Here is a 20,596-nt window from a genome sequence, read left to right on the forward strand (position 1 = left end):
TAGAAAATAAATCATGCTTTCACAGTAATGGGAGATTAAATATTGTAATCATTTGTTTTCGTGCTCAGAAAAGATCGGCATCCTGTGATGCTCCCTTTATTTGAGGCCGGTGGTATTAAAGCTTGATTATATTTAACCACGGGGGTGTTAAAAATAACCATAACACATTTCTCTTGACCCAGGTAGTCTCTGCATAATAAATTTGCATAAAACGGGTGTCTACTGCTACCTAGTGGTAGTGAGCGGAAGTACAAAAACATATGCAATTGTTCAGTTTATTATTATAAGGCATGTTGGAAGAGCAGTGGCAATGCAGGTATAAATAAATATCTGACATATAATTTTAATTTGTTTATTGACCATGCCGGTAACACAAAATATATATTTTTTATTTGAATGCACATTGTGCTGCTCATTCACAGAGGAACACCAGCTATCTGAGCTGCTTGGGTAAGGACCTCTTCAGCGTGTTGTCGATATTTCAATGACAACTCCTTCGCCCTACTCACTTCCTTCATGTTCTTTTCCAGGTTCTCATTAAGTCTTCCTTGCTCCTGGTAAGTCTCTGCGACCTTCTTCACCTGTTCAGCAATTTTATCCTTGCTCCGGAGTAGCCATCCAATCAGCTCTTGAAGGATGGCACCTTTAGATATGGCAGCCTTGCTGTTCTCAGAAGCACACTTCAGATCTTCTTGAGCTAACCGCAGAGTGGGAGGAATCAAGGCTCCGTCTGAATCCACGGGATCCACAGATAGAGAGAAGTCGTATCCCTTCATCTTTAGTGAGACCTTGAATTTGTCTCCTTGGAGACCAATAATAAAAAGTTGAATCACAAAAAAAGAACTCGTAATTTGAGTTCCCTAAAACTACTCACGGTTTTCTTCTCTGATCTTGCCCACACATTCCGATATAGTCAGATGGTCATTGTGTGTGCAGCCGCAATTCTTCTGCAGGTTTCTGATGTGTCGAACCATGGACTCATAACGTTCCTGCAACTCATTGAAGGTCTCAGCTACATCGGAAAACCTCAAATCTGGTTCTGGCACGCATACTCGCCTCATGACCAGTCTGCCTGTGTGTTGTGCATCTTGCAGAGAATCACAAAACCACACGTTCACCAGACAGGATGTGGTCATCTATTCTGAGTTAAGGATGACATACCCACGTTTACTGGTCGTGTTAGTCGAGCAGATTCAGCTCCATTTGATTCAGTTGGACTGGGCCGCAGGAGAGGCTGCCTCTGATAATGCAATAATTTATAGTTGTTATTGAATTTCGTAAAGCCTAATTGGCAGATAATACAGTTCATTTAAATGTATCACATACCTCGTTGTCGGAGTTTTCTTTTGGGAAACAGCAAGTGCAGAGGCAACGGAGCATTTTCTGTCATTCGTGCGTCTCACTAAGTTTTGTTTTCGTGTGAATGATTTCAGACAATAGAGTCCACATTCCACGTGACGTCAGCGTCATGCGACTCCTGCAAAATGTTTCTTATCTTTTTTTATTAGTGTAGTCAGGCGTGTACACACACCAGCACACCCTGTATTAAAGTAGAAATACACAAAACTGGTTAAAAAGTATGTTTTTGACATAATTACATAACTATTTTGTCTTTGCTAATTTATGATAATAACAGACTTGACAGAATGACATTTTACTACTTTTAATAATCTTTTAATTGGTTGTCTGTTTAAAAATTTCTAAATAAAATGATGTGTTTTTGTACACATTGCAAATTAAAATGACAACTTTAAAAAATGCATAGGCATTGACTCTATGAATTACAATACATGCTCAATTTCGTATAACATACATCAGTTAAAAATATTAAGATCTTAATAATACTGAAGTTTGAAGTGATTACAGTACAGGATTTTTTTTCTTCTTTCGATCAAAAGGCACAAGCTGAAGATAACGGTGATGACTAATGAATACACAATTATTATAAAATTGCTTCTTAGCATTTTTGAAATTCCATGGAATGTGTTGCCGTTCATTTGGTCACATATCATTTCATAATATGGTCTTACTCATTAATTCCTAAAACTGCAAAGCGGTTGCTTATCCCCTCCGTCCCTCTCCTCCCTCGTCCTCTTCCTCTCCTTTCTCCCACTTCTCCTCGTCCTCGTCCTCTTCCTCTTCTTCCCCGCTCGCCACCTCGCCCCCTGCCGCCTCTCACTGAAGCAAGCTGAGGTTTAAAGCTGCAGTTCTTCACGGCGTGTAGAAGGATGGAGTAAACGTCGTACGAAAACTTGGGCAGCATCTGATCTACTGTTTGACCTTTTTTTAGAAGGTTGAGAACGCTGTGCACCATGCTCCCACTGAATAAGCTTAAAGAAACACAGTGATAAATAATTTTTAAAAAAAAGCTCTACAGTTTGATATGTTTTGTGTATGACTCATAGTTCCTCTTACTGTGAGAAGTGGACTTCATTGAATGGCAGCAACAATAGCTGATTCAGACATTGCGCACTCCAGAGGCAGGCCTGCCATTGGCTGAAAGCGTGAGCCGCCGCGATATCCATGGCGTGTCTCGAAGACGAACGAATTTGATTCAGCTGACGAATCAAGTGGCGCTCGGACGAATGATCTTTTGGGACTGCAATTGTGAACCACAAAACAGATCTTCAGGCAGAGCTATTTTATAAAAGTCAAATTACATTTATCACTAACCAGGAATTTTATAGTTTGACATTTGATTCTTCTCCATCAAAACCAGCTCTCCGTAAACCATTCCCAAAATCAAAGCCTGGAGGTGAAGCTGTGAAGGCTTTGGTGTAGCCTCCTGCAGCCAGAAGCTTGTGGCTGCAATGGGCAGATACATGGAGGCGGGAACCTGAGCCAACGCAGACGGATTCACCCGCAACACTTCGCAAATGGCATCACGTCGCCTCACTCCAGAGACCTTGAAAGAAGAAGGTCATCAGCCCTTTTGACAGTACTCAAGTATTAATCTTTCATCGTTACCTCACAGATAGCATTGACATGGAAATGTGATTTTAGCCGCTGTGCTTCCACTTGGATTCTCTTCAGGTTGAGGTTAAGCCGATCAATCTCCTCCACGTATACGGGGGAACCAGAGACTTGCCGTGGGGTTGCAACGCTGGCTTGAGTTTTCCCACCTCTCTGGGTGTCCTGTACTTTCAATTGCTGGTAGCTGACAGGCTCCATTTGCTTCTCTTCGAGGAGTAATATCCCATAAATAGCTTGGCGAATAGGTGTGGCGCAACGGTGGCTGCTGGGTTGCCTGATGTTCTCCACCTGTGGGTTGAGGAGCACCCTGCGCATGACCAAAGCATCAATCACTAAGGCTGGCAAAAGTCCTCCTGTTGCAGCCGCTGACAAGCCCTTGGGTAATGTTTGATTGTGCCCTTCAGGAACCTTGAAATCAGTGAACCAACAATTAAAGGGGCTTTGAGGGGTCACATGGTACTCCTTCATAAGTGCCTTCAGTTGTGTACTCAGCCCACCACCGCTGTTAGCCCCCATGAGTCTCTTCACTTCTGCCAAGGCCTGCGCCGGACTTGGGAAGGAAGATAGCCACTGAAGCAGAACGTCAACACGAGAAGAGGACGATTTATGGTTCCGCCGGTTACCAGCTGTTCTATCGATCATATCCAGGAGTCTTTCGGCCTCTTTCGGACTAGCGTAATCATTACCAGCCAGGACAGCCAAGAGAGGGAGTAACTCCGGATTCATTCCCCCATAAAAGCGGCAGAGACCCTGGGTGGTGTAGCACCGAGTTGGGATGTAGCGGTGAGATGCTTTACCATTTAGGTTGGTCCAGTTGAAAAACTGCCATGGCATGTATCCACCTAGAATGAGACAAAAAGTGAAGTTTATTTGACCCTCTGTAATTCTTTACTACCTGTTTGTATTCAGAGGGAATTATTTTACCTGGCAGGTCAAAAATAAAAAAATCACTGTCGTTGCTCAGAACTGGACACTTCCATTGGTGAGCCAAACAGGCAATGTCCCAGTCCGCCTCCGCAAGACTTTGGACCAAGGGGACCTTATTCTGATTTAGGACCTCAATGAAGACCTGCTTTGTTAGGAAGGGGAGGACCGAGCCATTGCGGCCATAAGAGAGATTCTCTGCTTCTTTTATTTTGGACAGCAGGCGTTGCTGCAGAGTGACATATTTCTTGTTGCTGGGGTCATTCCCTGAAGAGTTGTGAGAAACGGTAAGTACATGATAACAGGAATAGAGATTATAATCTGATTTTAAAGAATTTAATTTACCTCCATCCAGAATCACATAGGGCTCAATATTACAGGCCCGCAGGGCAGAGACGAACTCAAGGACTAAGGATGCAAAGGCATCATATTCTCCTCCATGCTGTCGGTCCAAACCGTATTTCAAGTAGAGATTGAAATACAAACTGCTGCCGTCGATGACCAGGCGGCTGTCTCGGAGTTTCACATCAAAAAGGAAATGTCGGTTTCCTTCCACAAAGGTAGTAAGACCATGAACGCCCATGGGATCTCAGGTTCTGTAAAGACAAGGATTATATTAGTATAAATTTTTTATAAGAGATCACATCAGAACAATTCTTATAAAAACTTTTGATGGACTGTTATTTTGGTGTGGACAAGTCTATGGAAATCAGAACAATATCAAGTGTGTACATTTTGGTTTCATTTGTGCATTAGTTTGCACAAAGCACATCACAACAGTAATCAATTAAAATTGCAGAGACTTTGTAGACACTTTGTATTTCCAAATGTGCGAAGTAATTACAAATTTTCTCCTTTGCATCTCTGCACGCAGATTTTTTAAACTTTTTTCCACCCGAGTAATATTCCATACCTTTGCCTCCGTGAGGTGAATCTGCACAAAACTCAGGTCTTCCTTGAAAAGAATTTAATTCCAGAGATGCACATTTAGTCTACTTTAAAGCTTGATTTATTTTCCACGCCGCGTTGTATTTCCTTGTTTGTTTTGAAGCCTCTCCCTTTTCTTCTATTTTCTTTTTCCAGGTTTTGATTGGTGATGTTCATTATCGCCCTCTACCGGACAAACAGCAGAATATCTCGATCTGCCATCTCGCGGATTAACGCGAGATCCACTGACGTTAGCATGCGCGCTAGCCAGTTTTGTTCTGTCGTTTCATATTAATCAGTGGTTATTTTCGCAATGTCCGGTGCAACAAACATTGAATTTCCAGGAACAAGTCAGACCAGCTCCGGATTCACAGCACATCGGAAAAAAGACAGCAGTCCGTCAGCTTGGTTCTGGGAGAGTCCTGACACTTTGGCTCAGCTGGAGCTAGTGCGCCAGTGGCTCGGGAAGTACTACAAAAAGGTAGCTAGCTCGAAGCTAACAGGCTAGTCACCGCCTTCCTTCCTGTTAATTGTAAACAAAACAACCCTTCTGGGGTTAAAGTATGCATCGACATTTTCGTACACTAAATAACATGCAGATCTGGAAATCAAATTTCGCATCACTCCAATAAATCATGATTTTAATAGCTGGAATGAAGGATATTGTAGAAACTACGATTGTCAATCAGTATGCCTTCCCCTAATTCATCAAATGTGTTTTGCATAGTCTTTGTTAGTAGATGCTCCATCATGTCAGGCACTGGCTGCTGTGACGTTGCAGCTCCTCCAGTTTCAAGAGGATGCATTTGGCAGACGAGTTCCAAATCCTCCCCGCAACAAACTACCCGTAAGGCTCTAAAGTTTCTTTTTCTGCATTTATGCAAAACATTTTATGCATTGCCACTGTCTAAATGTATTTCTAGACACAGTGTTTCATGGATTTTCGGCCAGGAGGCGGACTCTGTCACATCCTCGGTTCCGCTTACAAGTTCAAATCTGAGCAAGGCTGGTAAGTCGCACCCACAAACTTTTTTTTTATATGAAAATAAATTCACAGACCTTCTCTTATTTCCCAGGCGAAGGTTTGACTTGCAGAATCCATCAAGGAATGAAAGGAATGTTGAAATGTTTGATCTGATCGAAAGAACATTATATCAGGTAATGACACACTTGAGCATAATATCCTAAAAAAACACAAATGTGAATTTTTTTTGTGTGTGTGTCAACAGCAAAACTGTTTGTCACATCCGGTGGTTTATTTGGACCCTTCACTGGATCAAGAGCTGGCTAGCAGAATTAGTGGTGTTGTTACAAAGCACCAGGTAAAGTGATTTGGCGCTAAAAGGTTGGAGCCAAGTCATGATCTCATTTATGCTGGTTTTGATTTTTATCCATGCAGGGCACACTTAGCGTAGACAGAAGCCTGGCCAGTCACCACATATATCCATTGCCCTCTGCCACAGAGGAAGGTGGGTCAAACGTATGAAATAAATGCCAGAATTTTATTTAATTGAAATATTTACATTCCAGATGAGTGGATGCGGCCTGTCATGCGAAAACAAAGCCACGTCCTGGTGCATTGGGGCATGCACCCCGACAGGTATTATTAATTCGAGCATGCATCCGATTCTCAAACAAAAACCTTCACCGTTATCCCCCCCCCCCCCCCCTCCCATCTTTCTAGTTATGACAGCTGGTTGCCCTCGAGTGATGTCATCGGAGACGTTGAGGAGCCTCCTCATCCAGAAAAACCGTGGAGGGTGAGCATTTCTTTTTTTTTTAAATGTATTATGCAGTTATGATGTCATTCCACTTCCATAAATGACCCAATAGGTCCACGCCGGTTATGTTCTGGACACTGATGTTTTCAACGAGTGGATGAACGAGGAAGACTATTGTGTGAACGAAAGGAACCTGCCTCTTGTTCTCCGACCACGCATACGCCTTCGAGAAGACCAGGTTTGTTTTTGTGGCGTGCCAATGAAAGAAAACGACTCGACGGACATTACCTAAATGTCTCTTTTCGATTCTTCGCTGCAGGACATGAAGTCCACTCCCTTCAAAAAGAGAAGACGCTCTCCATCTCCGCTCTCCACTGACGCTAGGAAGAAAGGAAAGAAGGGGTGCGTTCCCAAAATTAAAATTTAATCCTGTATGGTGGTGTTGTGCTCCAGTTCGATGATTAACTTGCGGTTATTGACATGAAGGAGGCGACGTGGACAGCAGGAGGAAGAGCCAGAAGAGGACTTGACCAAAGATATGGAGGACCCCACTCCTGTTCCAAACATGGAGGAGATCGTTTTACCCAAAATTGGTAACATATATTGTGTGCAGTAAATTTCGCATGCAATTCGATGATATCGTTATTGTGTCTTTTGCAGTCAACTTTAAAAAGGATAGCGAGAACACGCCTGTCAAAGGAGGCATCATGGCTGACCTGGGTAAGAAATTAATCAATTAAAATAATTTGATATTTATAATAGATGTGCCATTAGACCATCCTTTTTTTTTGTTTTTTTCTCTTAGATGACCAGGAAGATGATTTTACAGGAAGGGTAATTATGATTATAGATTAAAATACATATTAACTCTTTTTTTTTTTTTCTGTGGAAGTGCAAACTAAATGTTCTCAAATGTGGATTCTAATCCAGGACGACGACGAGGGACGAGTGGAGATCCCTCGCCTATTAGAGGGAGAAGACAACGTCACTGAACAAACCCATCACATCATAATACCAAGTTACACGTCTTGGTTTAATAACAACAGGTGACCAAAATGCACCGAATCAAATTTGTGCGTCCTAATCGTTTGCATTTTACCGACGCCGAATCACTTTTTTCGTCAGCATCCACGCAATAGAGAAACGCGCCCTGCCGGAATTCTTCAACGGAAAGAACAAGTCAAAATCACCCGAAGTGTGAGTGACGCATACCGAACAAACTGTCAAAAATGTTTTTTAAATATTAAGAGTGTTATCTTTATACGTTGCAGCTACCTGGCCTACCGTAATTTCATGATCGACACGTACCGGCTCAACCCCCAGGAATACCTCAGCTCAACATCCTGCCGGCGCAATCTCACCGGCGACGTTTGTTCCATCTTGAGGTAAACGGTTTGCGTAAAGCATTGCTATCTTCAAAACGTCATTGCGTCTCCATTGTTGTGTTCAGGCTGCACGCGTTCCTCGAGCAATGGGGTCTGATTAACTACCAGGTGGACGCAGAGAGCAGACCCCTCCCCATGGGACCCCCGCCCACTCCTCATTTTAACGTACTGGCAGACACACCCACCGGGCTGGCCCCCTTACAACACAAACCACTACAGGTAAAATTCACAGAAGCGTGGACATCACCTTCCTCAGAATTAATTGTCAAAACTCATGACTGCAGGTGACAGCGTCGCAGCACATGTTGTGCTTCCCGGAAAAGAGCAGAGAGAAGCCTTCCGATTGCCAGAATTTCGGATTGCGCATGGACGTTTACACCAAGAAGCACCCAAAGGTCTCAGCGGAACACACACCGAAGTGTTTTTAATGTTTCCTCATTCTATTTTATTATGATGTCTTTTCCCTGTCTGATTTTTTTATCTTAAGACAAAGGGAGCTTGCGCTGGACGGGAATGGACGGAGCAAGAGACGCTTTTGTTGTTGGAGGTAAGACGAGTCCATTTTTAGGATTCATCATTGTGGTTGAATTTGTTTTTCCGGGCTTTGCCAGGCCTTGGAGGTCTATCGGGACGACTGGAATAAAGTATCGGAGCACGTGGGCTCCAGAACGCAGGACGACTGCATCCTCCACTTCCTCCGCCTGCCCATCGAGGACCCGTATCTGGAGGATTCGTCCGCTTCCCTCGGACCGCTGGCGTACCAGCCCGTGCCCTTCAGCCAATCCGAGAACCCCGTGATGAGCACCGTGGCCTTCCTGGCCTCGGTGGTGGATCCCCGGGTCGCCTCGGCCGCTGCTAAAGCTGCACTGGGTGAGGACGTGAGCCAGAACCCCTTTGTGTGCTTTCAACTTGAAATTAAAGATTGGATTTGTGTACAGAGGAATTTTCACAAGTCCAGGAGGAGTCTTTGAACGGAATGAAATTAACCGGTGAGACTCGAGTCCGATATGTGTTTTGAAATGATTGCTGTCTATTTTACAAATGTTATTTTCACCTTGCAGACTCAATGGATGCTTCACAAGTGCAGCTGAGCACCATTTCCCATCAAGTAGATGACCAGCACACACATTATTACTATTTTTAATTATTTCTTCTGATGTTGACTGATGTTGGTCCTATCCCAGGTTGCTGTCAATGCTGATGGGCTCCTGGTGGAATCCATAGTGCCCAAAATGGAAGGCGTCAAAAGAGAGAATGCAGAGGAAAGCGATGGAATTCATATCGGTATAATATCCGCGCTTTAACCAGGTTCAATTCGAGATACATATGTCATATATGTCATTGTCATGCTTTTACAGGTAACGAGGATGACGGCATGCAGCGTCAGGAGGGAGAAGGGGATGACGGGGGAGCAGTGATGGAGCTGGATCTAGTAGAGAGCACTGTTACCACGGCAGCAGCGGCCGCTTTGGCCTCCGCTGCCACAAAAGCCAAGGTGAAGGCCCACCTTCGGATTTTTCTAAGTAAACATTGGCGCTTCTTCGTGGCTACAAAATATATCCTTTGCACTTGACTCAGCACTTGGCAGCAGTAGAGGAGAGAAAGATCAAGTCTCTGGTGGCTTTGTTGGTGGAGACCCAAATGAAGAAGCTGGAGATCAAACTGAGGCACTTTGAAGAACTGGAGACCATCATGGACCGGGAGAAGGAGGCTGTGAGCGAATTAGACGTTTTTCCATCTCGTTTGTATTTTCGGATTTGTGCTCATCAGATGTTTGTTGGCTTGTTTTGCAGTTGGAGCAGCAGCGGCAACAGCTTCTTACAGAGAGGCAGTCCTTCCATACCGAGCAGCTCAAACAGGCGGAGATCAAGCTTCACCAGCAGAGGGAGCTGCAGGGCCAGTCAGGATTCACTTTGCAGCATTCGGGTCAGGAGGACACGATTTGAATTATTTGGGATTTTTCAGGCTAGTTGGTTTCGAACACAGACTCTATTTTGGTTTCTTCAGGTCAGCCCGTGGCCAATCGGATCACTCCTAGTGGAGGACAAATGCAGGCGATGGCCCCTCGCCACCCCGGAGCACCTAATGGCATGTGTGAGCATTCGTTACTCGCTGGTTCAAAAGGTCGTCGTCACCTCCACCACGCTCTAAGCGATTTTTGTCGTTGTTACAGATCCGTCCTCGCAGACCGATGGCATGACCGCAGCTCAGCCCGGCCTTCCGGCGTCTAGTCACAGCTGAACGTACCGGCGCTTCTAACTCAACACAAATAAAGTGCGCTTGATTAAAAAAAAACGATGTTGATGGTCAAAACCTTCCCGCTAGTTCTATTTGTAGACTGGATGCTGTGTGCATGCGTGTGTGTGTGTGTTTGGCGAGTGGCTCATTCAGTTGAGTTTAAAGCATTAAAAAGTCTGTGAAATATTTGTGTCCATGAGTTGAGGGATCTTCAGATTTATCTTGACTCATTAAAGTTGTTTTTATAAGTTATCAACTTGTCTTTGTGTCTAATTCATAGGAAAAATGCTGAGATCACATAAGATGTGCTATTTATGTGTATGAGTGCAAATCTTGTGTGTGCATGTGTGTGTCGCAGATGCAATTTCGTTCTGCTCTGTTTGGCAGAGCATCAGTGAGTATTTTTTCTCTTTCACTCTGCAGCTTTGCTTGCCCATATCTGCATGCCATCTCTCCCTTTTTGCCAGGTTCTCATCATGGAACAGTTACCCGCGCCATTGTTGAGAGTCAGCATTTGAAGTTTCGCTTTGTGTGTTTGATTACAATTGATGGGGAAAAGTGGGACACTCCACTCTGAGGGATTTGAATCAATTGCCTCCCAATTAGGGAATTGGATTGCAATTTGTTCATTTGGAAGAGAGGAGAAACATTTGATTTACATCCATAGCTTCCATGAGAGGGCTGCTGCTATTAAGCATTATTATTATTATTATTATTATTATTATTATTATTATTATTATTATTATTCAAAACGGAGGGGTACCTATTCTAAGTTAAAAATGACATTTTTTCACCTCTACCGCTAGATGGCGCCCGCGTAATTGGAATGACGATTTTTGCCTTAATTCGAAGGTGTCAAAACCAAAACGGAGGGGTACCTATTCGAAGTTAAAAATGACATTTTTTCACCTCTACCGCTAGATGGCGCCCGCGTAATTGGAATGACGATTTTTGCCTTAATTCGAAGGTGTCAAAACCAAAACGGAGGGGTACCTATTCTAAGTTAAAAATGACATTTTTTCACCTCTACCGCTAGATGGCGCCCGCGTAATTGGAATGACGATTTTTGCCTTAATTCGAAGGTGTCAAAACCAAAACGGAGGGGTACTTATTCCAACGGGTTGACTTAGTATTATTATTATTAATAATAATAATAATAATACTAAGTCAATATATATTAGGATTAGATAATATATTAATAATAATAATAATAATAATACTAAATCAACCCGTTGGAATAAGTACCCCTCCGTTTTGGTTTTGACACCTTCGAATTAAGGCAAAAATCGTCATTCCAATTACGCGGGCGCCATCTAGCGGTAGAGGTGAAAAAATGTCATTTTTAACTTAGAATAGGTACCCCTCCGTTTTGGTTTTGACACCTTCGAATTAAGGCAAAAATCGTCATTCCAATTACGCGGGCGCCATCTAGCGGTAGAGGTGAAAAAAAATCTCATTTTTAACTTAAATAGTTTCGAACGGTTTGTTTTTCAACATCCATTTAGGACTCGATTTAATTTTAAATAACTTTAATTTGCAATACATAAATATTTAATCATTATTTAAGTTCAGTTAAGTCCCGTAATGTTAAAATTGTGAATTGTTAGTGACTTTACTTTGTCAACTGCAACAATGCAATTATAATGATATAAATAGTGGCATTTTTATTTATTTTAATGGCGAAATATGATTTAAAATGCAGTATGAGCATCGACCTTTCATAGAAATTCGCATCTCAAGGTACCATTGCAAAAATAATTTTTAAAAATCACAGCACCATCTACTGGGAGTATAGTTGGACTGTACCTTCCCCGGCTTGAAATTCAGAGTCCTTACTAGGTGATTCAAGAGCAGATGCTATTGTCTGGTGCCTTTCGCACAATAAAACAGTAAGAGGATTAACACGTACGCGCAGGCATCGTTGAGGCTGACGGACCAATTCTCTTGTGCGTCGTGCACGCGCAGCCACTTTGACACGCACGGAGGTGGAAGGCTGCCGGCTCTCGTCTGTGGACCCACCGCTTCTGCAGAGGCTCCATCCATCCACCGGCGGCGCGCATTTACTACTACAAGGAGCGTTGCTGACGCGTCAGTATAGTGCGTATGGAATAGTGGAGCAGCCACTTGGCACGCGATGGACCCGAACCAAAGCTGTTGAATGACGACAGTGTATTCCGCTCCATTATCCGAAGACAAGGATCAGAGCAGAGTTGAGCGGCGGAACGTGAAAGGAAGAAACCAGCGTGTCGTCTACGGCGGCTATGGCGTGCAATTACGGTGACAGCCGCTTGTGGACCTGGCAAGTCCTTCTCACCATCTCAATGGTTCTAATCCCCCTGTCCGCTCACGGTAAGGACCACCGCATGGATGCATGAAATCGTGTCACACCCAGGCACCTTGTGTCTGGGTGGCATGGAGGCACTCTTGCGTGAATTGCATTGCACCTGCAGCATGGCTTACATAGGTGGGGGAAAGGGCAAGTATGGCTGCAATGGATGAAAAAAAAAAATCATTTAGAACATTTGACAACTGTGTAGTTGTTAGGCTGTACGTGCAATTTGCTGTCAAATAAATTCATTCAGTCTCCAAATGATGGCAAGGTTCAGCCTTAAAATGATGTCATCCACCTGCATACACGTACGGGATTCGGACAAAAGATGTACAGGCGCCAGCCAAGGCCAATTACTGGTGCAATTTGCATTCCAGCAAGTCTTCATGGAGGCAAGCGACCAGTCTCATTTGCATCTCTTGAGACTTTGAGGGGATGCGAGCCAACCATGCATTTGGTTGTAGTAGTGGGGATGAAGGTGTTAAGGGGGGGGGGGGGGGGGGGAGGAGGTGTGTGTGTGTGGAGGGGGGGTGTATTAGCTTGCAGCCGCTGCCCAGCAACAGGCGGCTCGTGCACACATACGGGGTCGCAGGGGTTCACAAGCACAAGCACCCACCGTAGCATCCCTACCCCCACCCATTTTTCTGACTGCGCCCCGTCAATGTTAACCCTGCAGCATTAAGCAAAAAAAAAAAAACACACATAATGTGTTTGGTGTCATATGTTAATACTACAACGCGAAAATGATGAGATGTGGCAGCATGAAAATTTTAAATGATCTTAATGTGAGTGCAACTAGAGTTTAGACCTAGAGGAAAGCAATTTAGGTCACATTAAGATCATGATTTTAAAAGTGGCAAAATATAACGCTGGCATGCAAAAGCAAGTCATCTTTGATGGTGGCGTTCATGGCAACAATCCACACAAGCATCTTGTGGTTTTTTTTTTTGTGCGTGAAGTCGCACTGTGAGGTCCATCTGCTTTTTGTGTCGCTGCAAAGCATGTGAAGTGTCAGGAAAAATAATTTCATTTGCATGCAGCATAACAGCTAATTGCTGATGCACCATGTTTGATTTATTGTCTTGACCCGGTGTGCTGTACCGCTAGTCAAAGCCGTTACCATGGTGACAATAGAAGGTAAAGACGGAGTGGCAGTTTCAAAGAAAAGCCAAGAGCAAAGCAGGGAATTCAATTTGCTCCGTTTAGTTCTCATAAATGGCTAAGGCTGCTAACAGGGGGCGATGTTTCAGACCAGATTGGCAAAGAAATAGTTGGAGTCAATTGGAATTGGTTTCGGTGGAATATCTCTCCAAGACTTTCATTACTTTTTATTTTTTTCCCTCCAGAGCTGAAGTTGGCAGACATCACTTAGATTGAGTCGGGCCAATTGATTAAAAAACAAGAGCAGCAGTAGGAGCACACAGTGGATTCTCTGTTTCCTCTATTGCTTCTCTCCTCCTTTTTGCATCTCACCATGGCAACTGCAATGTGTGTGCGCGTGCATGTATTTGTGAGACACACTCGCGCTTCCTCGGCCACCGCTAAGGTTTCGTGCCTTCAGGCACGTTCGGAAGGTTTTAACGTCAACGCTTTTTTTGTCAACAGGAATGGATGAGGATAGTTAGATGGTGTGGGAAGATTTAGCGATGGTTCATTTTAAATTGGAATTGTTGATTTGATACAGCTCAGTTGGAAAGGGTACATGGGAATTTAATCTTAAAATAATTAGAAAAAAAAACCTTAAAAAAGTACAAAATCAAAGTCCCAAAGTAAAATTCAAAGTTACAAAAAAATGCTGGGAGAAAACTCAACACCCTCAATGCCCTAATCTTAAAATAATAATAATAAAACATTAACTAGGTACATGGATTTAAAAAAAAAAAAAAAAATCAAAGTCCAAAAGTAAAATTCAAAGTTACAAACAAAATACTGCATGACTTGAGAATGTGACAAAAAAAAAGATGACACCGGCAACTCGTAAACTAAAGTAAAACCAAATGCGACACAAAGATACAAATGGACAGTAAGATAAAACTCAAAACAAAAAATATGACATGTGGCAGCATATACAAAGAAATAAGAAGAACAGAGCCAAAGCAGCATGCTTATATACAAGCACCCGTCAAACTAACAGACTACACCTTGGCAGGTCACCTGGTTGAGAGAACTGATTGGTCGATGCAAGGCACCAGCTTCACCTGCACACAATAACATAATGAGACACATGAAAAAAAAAAAATGAAAAAAAATGAGAAAACAAAACTAATAAAAGCAAATCCACAAAACACAGAACATTTCCTTCAAATAAATTTTAAATTGGTCAGTTTAATTAGATAAATCATCATAAATTTAAATCAAAACTGATTATATAAATATCTATACATGTATAAATAAAATAAATAAAATAAATAAAATAAATAAAATAAATAAAATAAATAAAATAAAAATAATCTGCCTTTAGACAGACAAAATGGGCATCATTTTCATCTGATATCGTTTCCCGTTCGTTCGGCTTTCATTCCCCCCTGCGGCTGTTCTTTATGTGTGTGCCGAAACAAGGCGCCTCCAACCTTCAGTTCTAAATCTTAATCTACGTAATCCTCACCCAAACTTGGTCACCAGAGCACATTAGTCACTCATTCAGTTTGTCTAATCCTGAGTCGTCACACTTTGATTACGCTGCAGTCTTGAACTCGTGTCTGACCTCTGAACCTTTACGGATTTGCTCGCCCCCGGTCAACTTGACAAAATTTGTATCCATGTGATTTATTTGATAACAAAAACGAAATCTTCCACTTCCTAATTTGTTATTTAACCGACAGGGAGGCACGCGATGGCCCGGCGCCATCATCACCGCAACCAGTCAGCCATCAACCACGAAGCCTCCAATACCAGAATGGTGCTAAGCGACGACTCGGCGGAGAGGGACCACCTGATCGAAGCGGGGATCCCCGCTTTCTCCAAACATCACCGCTCCCATAAACACGTCCGTCTAGATCCCGATCCAGTCGGGGAGGAGATCACAGCTGGAGGAGCGGGACCGGATCAACCCGGGAACCCCTTGTCTGATGACATCATCACCGTAGAGTTCCACAGTCCGGCGCCGGAGATTATACCCTTTGATATTGATCATCACGTGGCCAAACTACCCAAACCTCAAAAGCAAAAAGGAAGCAACCCCACAGCTTGGACGCTCTCGGACTTTTACGACTACCTGTCCCCCGATGACGACCTCTCGGCGTCGGCCCCCACCCAAGAACCCGAGCCTTCCCCTTCGCCCCCGGCCGACATGGAGGATGAGAACCCCCTCTTGACTAACGTCCGCCCTGTCGGTGCGGGACCCGCCGCGGGGAACAAACCCAACTCACCTAGCCAGCCCAAACCGGATCCTGACGAGAACAAGGACTTGAGCTTGGGTGGCGCTATGGGGAGCGACGGGTGCCGGCTGGGCTTCGTGCGTTCTGGACCTGGCATGTGCGTGTCTCAGTGTGACGTGGAACCCGATTTCTGCTTCAATGAAGGCGTGTGCACTGTGGTGGCTGGAGTTGGAGCTTTCTGCAGGTAAAAAAAAAAGATTCACATATCATCACTATCAGGCGGAATGTTCGCACACGGTCGCACAACGTGTCACCGAGGCGACAATATGGTGCGAACAAAACCATCTGTGCTGTCTTGCGGGATGCCGACGATTACTCATTTTGTGTTCGTGGAGTAATCACACTCGTTTATTTTTTTTTAATTGTCCCGGGTAGCGTGTTTGCAACTGCGGAATCTGTTGACATAGTCTGATCCTTTGAGCTCATTAAGGTTTAGGCCGCGGCTTTGGCGGACAGACCTCGGGACAGCATCGGCCTCTCTCATGCTAAAAATATTTTTTCCTTTTGATCCAGGTGCAACGTGCAAGACTACATCTGGAACAAAGGCACCCGTTGTGACTGGGCCATCACAGAGTTCCAGGTGATGAGCGTGGTGGTAGGCGTGGCTTCGGTGGCCCTCCTCCTCCTCTTCATGATCGTGGTGTTCTTCGCCAAGAGGCTGCATCGTCTCAAGAACGAGAACAGGCGGCTTCGCAAACGCAGGTGTGCTAAACGTGGACACTCGTAAACAAACTAATATTTCGCGACCCTCATTTTCGTTCGGTTTTCCCCTTCAGTAAGTACCGTCCACAGAGCACGGAGCCACAGACGGACGGCATCTCGGTTTCCACGGCAGCTGACGGCTCGCAGCCAAACGTAAGGAAACTGTGCGACTCTCCGCCGCCCGTGCCCCAAGCTCACACTCACAACCTGGCGTACTATGACAACATTATCTGTCAGGTATGCGCCACCTTTCCTCGTGTTTACTCTCTTCTTCTTCTTCTCTCTTTCTATTAACCCATTCCGTTGTATCCTATGTGCTTGCTTGGGTGCGTCCTTCCACGTCTATGCACGCTTGCTGATATCCTTACCAAAGCCTAGCAAAATACCGATTCATCAGAGGTGTTAAACAATCCCATAGTTTGACTTTAGGTGATTCTAATTAACCGGCAGGTAATTGATCTAGTTTGTTTTCCTGCTGGTGAGGTATGTATATCGAAATGGATGTATCTTGATGGCTTTTTGCACTCACTGATTCCTTCAGAGGCCATCATCTACCAGCTTTACTTGGGAATTTAAACCCAGAAACTCTTATAACCACTGCCAGGTAAGGAGAGCGGAATATCGGCGTTGGTTGCAACCTCCCCCCCTCCCCCACCCAGCTTCGCTCTGACCTATCCAGCTTTTAAATGCCACATTTTGATTCCCAGTGCAAACCTTCCAGCCCACAACAATATCTTGCATCGATCTTGTTGTCGCTGCAGGAACTAGCTACTTAAATATGCTCCTGACTCGTGGAATGATTAATCACAAGCTGCTAGTATCTCCGCAATCAATTCTTCAGCACAAATACACTGCAAGGTCCCTCGCTCGCTTTACCTTTATAGGTTCCAAGCTAAAAAAAAAATCCCCGCTATGGCTTGTGCATGTATGGCTCCTCCAAACTGCATTCTGCATTGGAATGTTCTCGTCACCTGGAAATATATGGACACCGCATGTATCCCATAAAAATGATATATTAACTTAAAGGCATTATTCCAATGTACCCAGGTGGGACTTGAACATTTCACGTGACGGGAGAGTACATTTAGAAAGTAGCGTCCGGTCGGCCGCGGCCTCGCTCGACCGATCGATGGTGACCCACTTGGTTCCCGCTGAGATTGTGACCTTCAGCTGTCTGTGACACGGCAATCGATGAACGAGCTGACACGCGCAGATGCACGCACACTCCAATTTCCACTCGCTGTCGTCGGAAGAGCACAAGTTAGAAAACAACCGTTGTATTTAAAGAAGAATCAGCGCGTTGAGGCTTATATGGTGGAGTCTAAATATATTTCGTATAATTGGTCGGGTTAATTGATGTGGACAAATTGTGCCTCGCTGACATTTCGGAGCGGTTAATGATAAGTTCTCGGTTGCTCTAAATGTCAGGTTGAGAGGCTAAAAAGTCCCCGCAGGCAATTGGACTGCACTGCACTAGTTTAAATGCCACAGGTCTGATTTGATTCTTTTCAAGTTCCAATGTGATTAACTAGATAACATTTTTTAAACTCTTTTTTTTTTTGTAACTTCACAAAAATATTGCGGTGGTCACACAATTCCCGAAAATAATAATAATGGTCAATTTAGTCAAATGAAATAAGTCGTTTAATCAAAATTAAATAAGCATAAATATTTAATTTCACTCTGGAATATAAAGCCCAAAAATTACGGTAACACTCCAACGGCAAATTTATATTTATACTATAAATTAAAGGCAGATTTATTTGACTGGATCTCATTAGTTTGTGCAGATGTACCTAATTTACATGCATTATTAACATTTAAATTCATCAAATACAAACATACTCAATATTAATTTATAAAGTCTACACACCCATGTTAAAAAAAAAGCCATTTGATCAATGTGACATTTACACAGGGGTGTGTGGACTTTTGATATCTACTGTCTATTTTATCCACACCAAAATGCAGCACAAGCCCACCGACTTCCCTTTTTCATTTCGACTTGTGCTAAAAACTAAGTGAACTTCCCAACAGGATGACCCCCAGAAGCACGAGGACCCGACCAAGTCCCCTCCGGCCAAAGAAGAGGGCGCCATGAACATCCTCAACTCTCATTCCCCCAAACACGAGAACAACCGGCCAAACTCGGTGGTCCACGACCACAGCCTCGGCCCCGACAACACCGACGACAACACCGAGGTAAACGTGCTCCACAACAACTTATAAAATAATATATCAATCCGGAGCACCCAAGAGCACATACAGAAGTTTACATCTCGCGAAGAGCACACGGTGTATCCTCTCCAGTTTCATGAAGCCCCGCCCCCTTATGTCAAACTAAGCACATATTGAAGGATACATGTTTACAAAGCTCCAACGTCAACGCTGATCACATAGTGGCCCGTCTCATTTCTTCCACTTTGAACTAATGACTGACCTTTCCTCGCTCTTGACGCCCCTTGCCTTGGTCTTTGACCAATGAACTCGCCCATCGTTTCCCATTCTGTCCTTCCTCACCTACGTCTTGCCTCGCCTAACTGCCCCCCCCCCTTCGCTCGCATGCATCGGTGTTAATCAAAGTGAAGTGTCTGAAAATAATTGCAAAAAAAGTCACAAAAATGTGGAAATTAAGTGGATCTGTGCTTGCAACTCTTCATGTTCGACATCGCTAATAAGTGTCTAGGTTACATGACGTCAAAGTATTTGCTTGATATTGGAATCTCTCGATATATATTAAACACGCTGTGTCTTGGTTTTCAATGTGATTTCTAATACTTTTATGTACTTGAAGTTCTTTTGTACTTTTTTGGCTATACATGGAGGATTATAGTTAACAGTTGTGGGAAATAAATCTTTTTTCATTTTATCCAACTTGTCCCTGTGTTTTGCTCTACTTTCCCTGCAATGATTCTCTTTTTGTCCGCATGTCTGCTCACAAAGCTAACGGCCGCCCAGCTGCTCCCTTGCTAATAATAACCGAACGCTCCACTGACCCCGCTTTTGTGCTACTAGAGGCTGCTGACACGCATGCAGACATACAAAGTGCCTATTCAGCACCATGGACAGCGCCGCGCTTATTTGCATCCCATAGGGGCTGGAAATATAGACCCGGTCAATACATTAGGGACACATGCACATTCCAATGGGATCCAATACAAAAGGTGAAAAAAAAAATCTGCTTTAGAAATTGAATACAATGGAGGATGGCAAAAAAAAAACATTTAAATGTATAACAGCATCTGGATGTGCCGACATTTTCCACTAAGGGCTGAAAAAAAAATATTATTTATGAAACACACTAAAACCAAATAAAAATGCGTAACATATGCTAACATATTTTAAAAATCTGTCTAAATCTCAGTTGGTCTTATTGGTAATGAATAAAAAATAATTTATCAGTATTTAGCCCTTGTTGGATAAAAACCCAACGCGCTGCGTATAAATAAGATAATATAAAGATAGCTCGGCCTTGCTTGGCATCCTTCCCAATGAATTTCCCTGCATCCTTCTCTACTTGCCGTATTTTTATACCAGGATGGAGTGACTATTGGTCTCGAGGTGCTCCTCCCCAAAGATGCCAAGCTGCGCACCGAGAAGAGCTCCCCCCACCAGTACGACGTCTTCCTCTACAAGATGGCAAACAACGGCGACCCGACGGCGACCAACTCTCATGGCTCCGCCTCCCATCACGCAAACAAATCACCCAAAACCGCAAAGAGTGCATCTAAATCTCCCAAACGCTCCGAGGATCATCGTCACCGCGAGCCCCTCTCCGGGCGTCACTCCTCACCCTTCCTGCACCCCTCACCCGGGGGCTCCTCTGCCTCCACGCGCCACCAATCTACCCATCATTCGCACAGAAGTCGGCCTTCCAGTTCTTACTACCCCGAAGTGGAAAGAGAGGACGGACACATCCGTCCGTCTCCTTCCTCGCCTCATCTAACTCAGCCATCTTCTTCGCCGTCCAGGGCCAAGTGCAGCCCGGTTAGCACTCGATCTTTACCACCACTCTCATGA

General features: G+C 44.0%; 4 protein-coding genes and 1 long non-coding RNA gene across 9 annotated transcripts; 2 read left to right on the forward strand and 3 right to left on the reverse strand.

Annotated features, from left to right (window-relative positions):
• Positions 1–331: 331 nt before the first annotated feature.
• si:ch73-345f18.3 (uncharacterized) lies at positions 332–1,465 on the reverse strand. The gene is made up of 4 exons (XM_049750814.2): positions 1,327–1,465; positions 1,162–1,240; positions 875–1,087; positions 332–802 (listed from the first exon to the last, which is right to left on the reverse strand). The coding sequence occupies exons 1-4, from the start codon at positions 1,378–1,380 to the stop codon at positions 417–419; spliced, it is 732 nt and encodes a 243-aa protein (XP_049606771.1). The 5' UTR covers positions 1,381–1,465; the 3' UTR covers positions 332–416.
• A 182-nt stretch (positions 1,466–1,647) lies between these two features.
• On the reverse strand, positions 1,648–4,978 carry aste1b (asteroid homolog 1b). The gene is made up of 7 exons (XM_049750813.2): positions 4,811–4,978; positions 4,243–4,493; positions 3,898–4,164; positions 2,968–3,815; positions 2,674–2,905; positions 2,416–2,599; positions 1,648–2,330 (listed from the first exon to the last, which is right to left on the reverse strand). The coding sequence occupies exons 2-7, from the start codon at positions 4,478–4,480 to the stop codon at positions 2,027–2,029; spliced, it is 2,073 nt and encodes a 690-aa protein (XP_049606770.1). The 5' UTR covers positions 4,481–4,493; positions 4,811–4,978; the 3' UTR covers positions 1,648–2,026.
• Positions 4,979–4,991: 13 nt separating this feature from the next.
• On the forward strand, positions 4,992–10,420 carry smarcc1b (SWI/SNF related, matrix associated, actin dependent regulator of chromatin, subfamily c, member 1b). Its single transcript, XM_049750812.2, has 28 exons — positions 4,992–5,305; positions 5,552–5,671; positions 5,748–5,833; positions 5,901–5,982; positions 6,054–6,146; positions 6,224–6,293; positions 6,355–6,424; positions 6,509–6,584; positions 6,658–6,783; positions 6,865–6,947; positions 7,032–7,138; positions 7,206–7,265; positions 7,351–7,379; positions 7,476–7,591; positions 7,671–7,742; positions 7,817–7,930; positions 7,996–8,149; positions 8,215–8,325; positions 8,418–8,477; positions 8,542–8,800; positions 8,869–8,919; positions 8,992–9,038; positions 9,115–9,214; positions 9,289–9,425; positions 9,509–9,643; positions 9,724–9,856; positions 9,938–10,024; positions 10,104–10,420. Exons 1-28 carry the CDS (start codon positions 5,138–5,140, stop codon positions 10,169–10,171), a joined length of 2,814 nt encoding a protein of 937 aa, XP_049606769.1. The 5' UTR covers positions 4,992–5,137; the 3' UTR covers positions 10,172–10,420.
• Positions 10,421–12,085: 1,665 nt separating this feature from the next.
• LOC125986843 (chondroitin sulfate proteoglycan 5) lies at positions 12,086–20,596 on the forward strand. Of its 5 annotated transcripts, none has more exons than XM_049750751.1 (7): positions 12,086–12,517; positions 15,320–16,058; positions 16,388–16,576; positions 16,651–16,813; positions 17,118–17,180; positions 18,614–18,778; positions 20,114–20,596. In XM_049750751.1, the coding sequence occupies exons 1-7, from the start codon at positions 12,430–12,432 to the stop codon at positions 20,594–20,596; spliced, it is 1,890 nt and encodes a 629-aa protein (XP_049606708.1). In that variant the 5' UTR covers positions 12,086–12,429. The 5 variants fall into 5 exon arrangements, with proteins under 5 accessions (XP_049606708.1, XP_049606710.1, XP_049606713.1 ...); XM_049750753.1 differs by having other exon boundaries at positions 16,651–16,729; XM_049750756.1 differs by lacking the exon at positions 20,114–20,596 and adding an exon at positions 19,520–19,660.
• LOC125986845 (uncharacterized) lies at positions 13,554–18,614 on the reverse strand. The gene is made up of 4 exons (XR_011085804.1): positions 17,659–18,614; positions 17,453–17,547; positions 15,866–16,052; positions 13,554–14,695 (listed from the first exon to the last, which is right to left on the reverse strand). It is a non-coding gene; the product is annotated as an uncharacterized lncRNA (long non-coding RNA).

Source organism: Syngnathus scovelli, chromosome 19, assembly GCF_024217435.2.
Source record: "Syngnathus scovelli strain Florida chromosome 19, RoL_Ssco_1.2, whole genome shotgun sequence".
Classification (NCBI taxonomy): domain Eukaryota; kingdom Metazoa; phylum Chordata; class Actinopteri; order Syngnathiformes; family Syngnathidae; genus Syngnathus; species Syngnathus scovelli.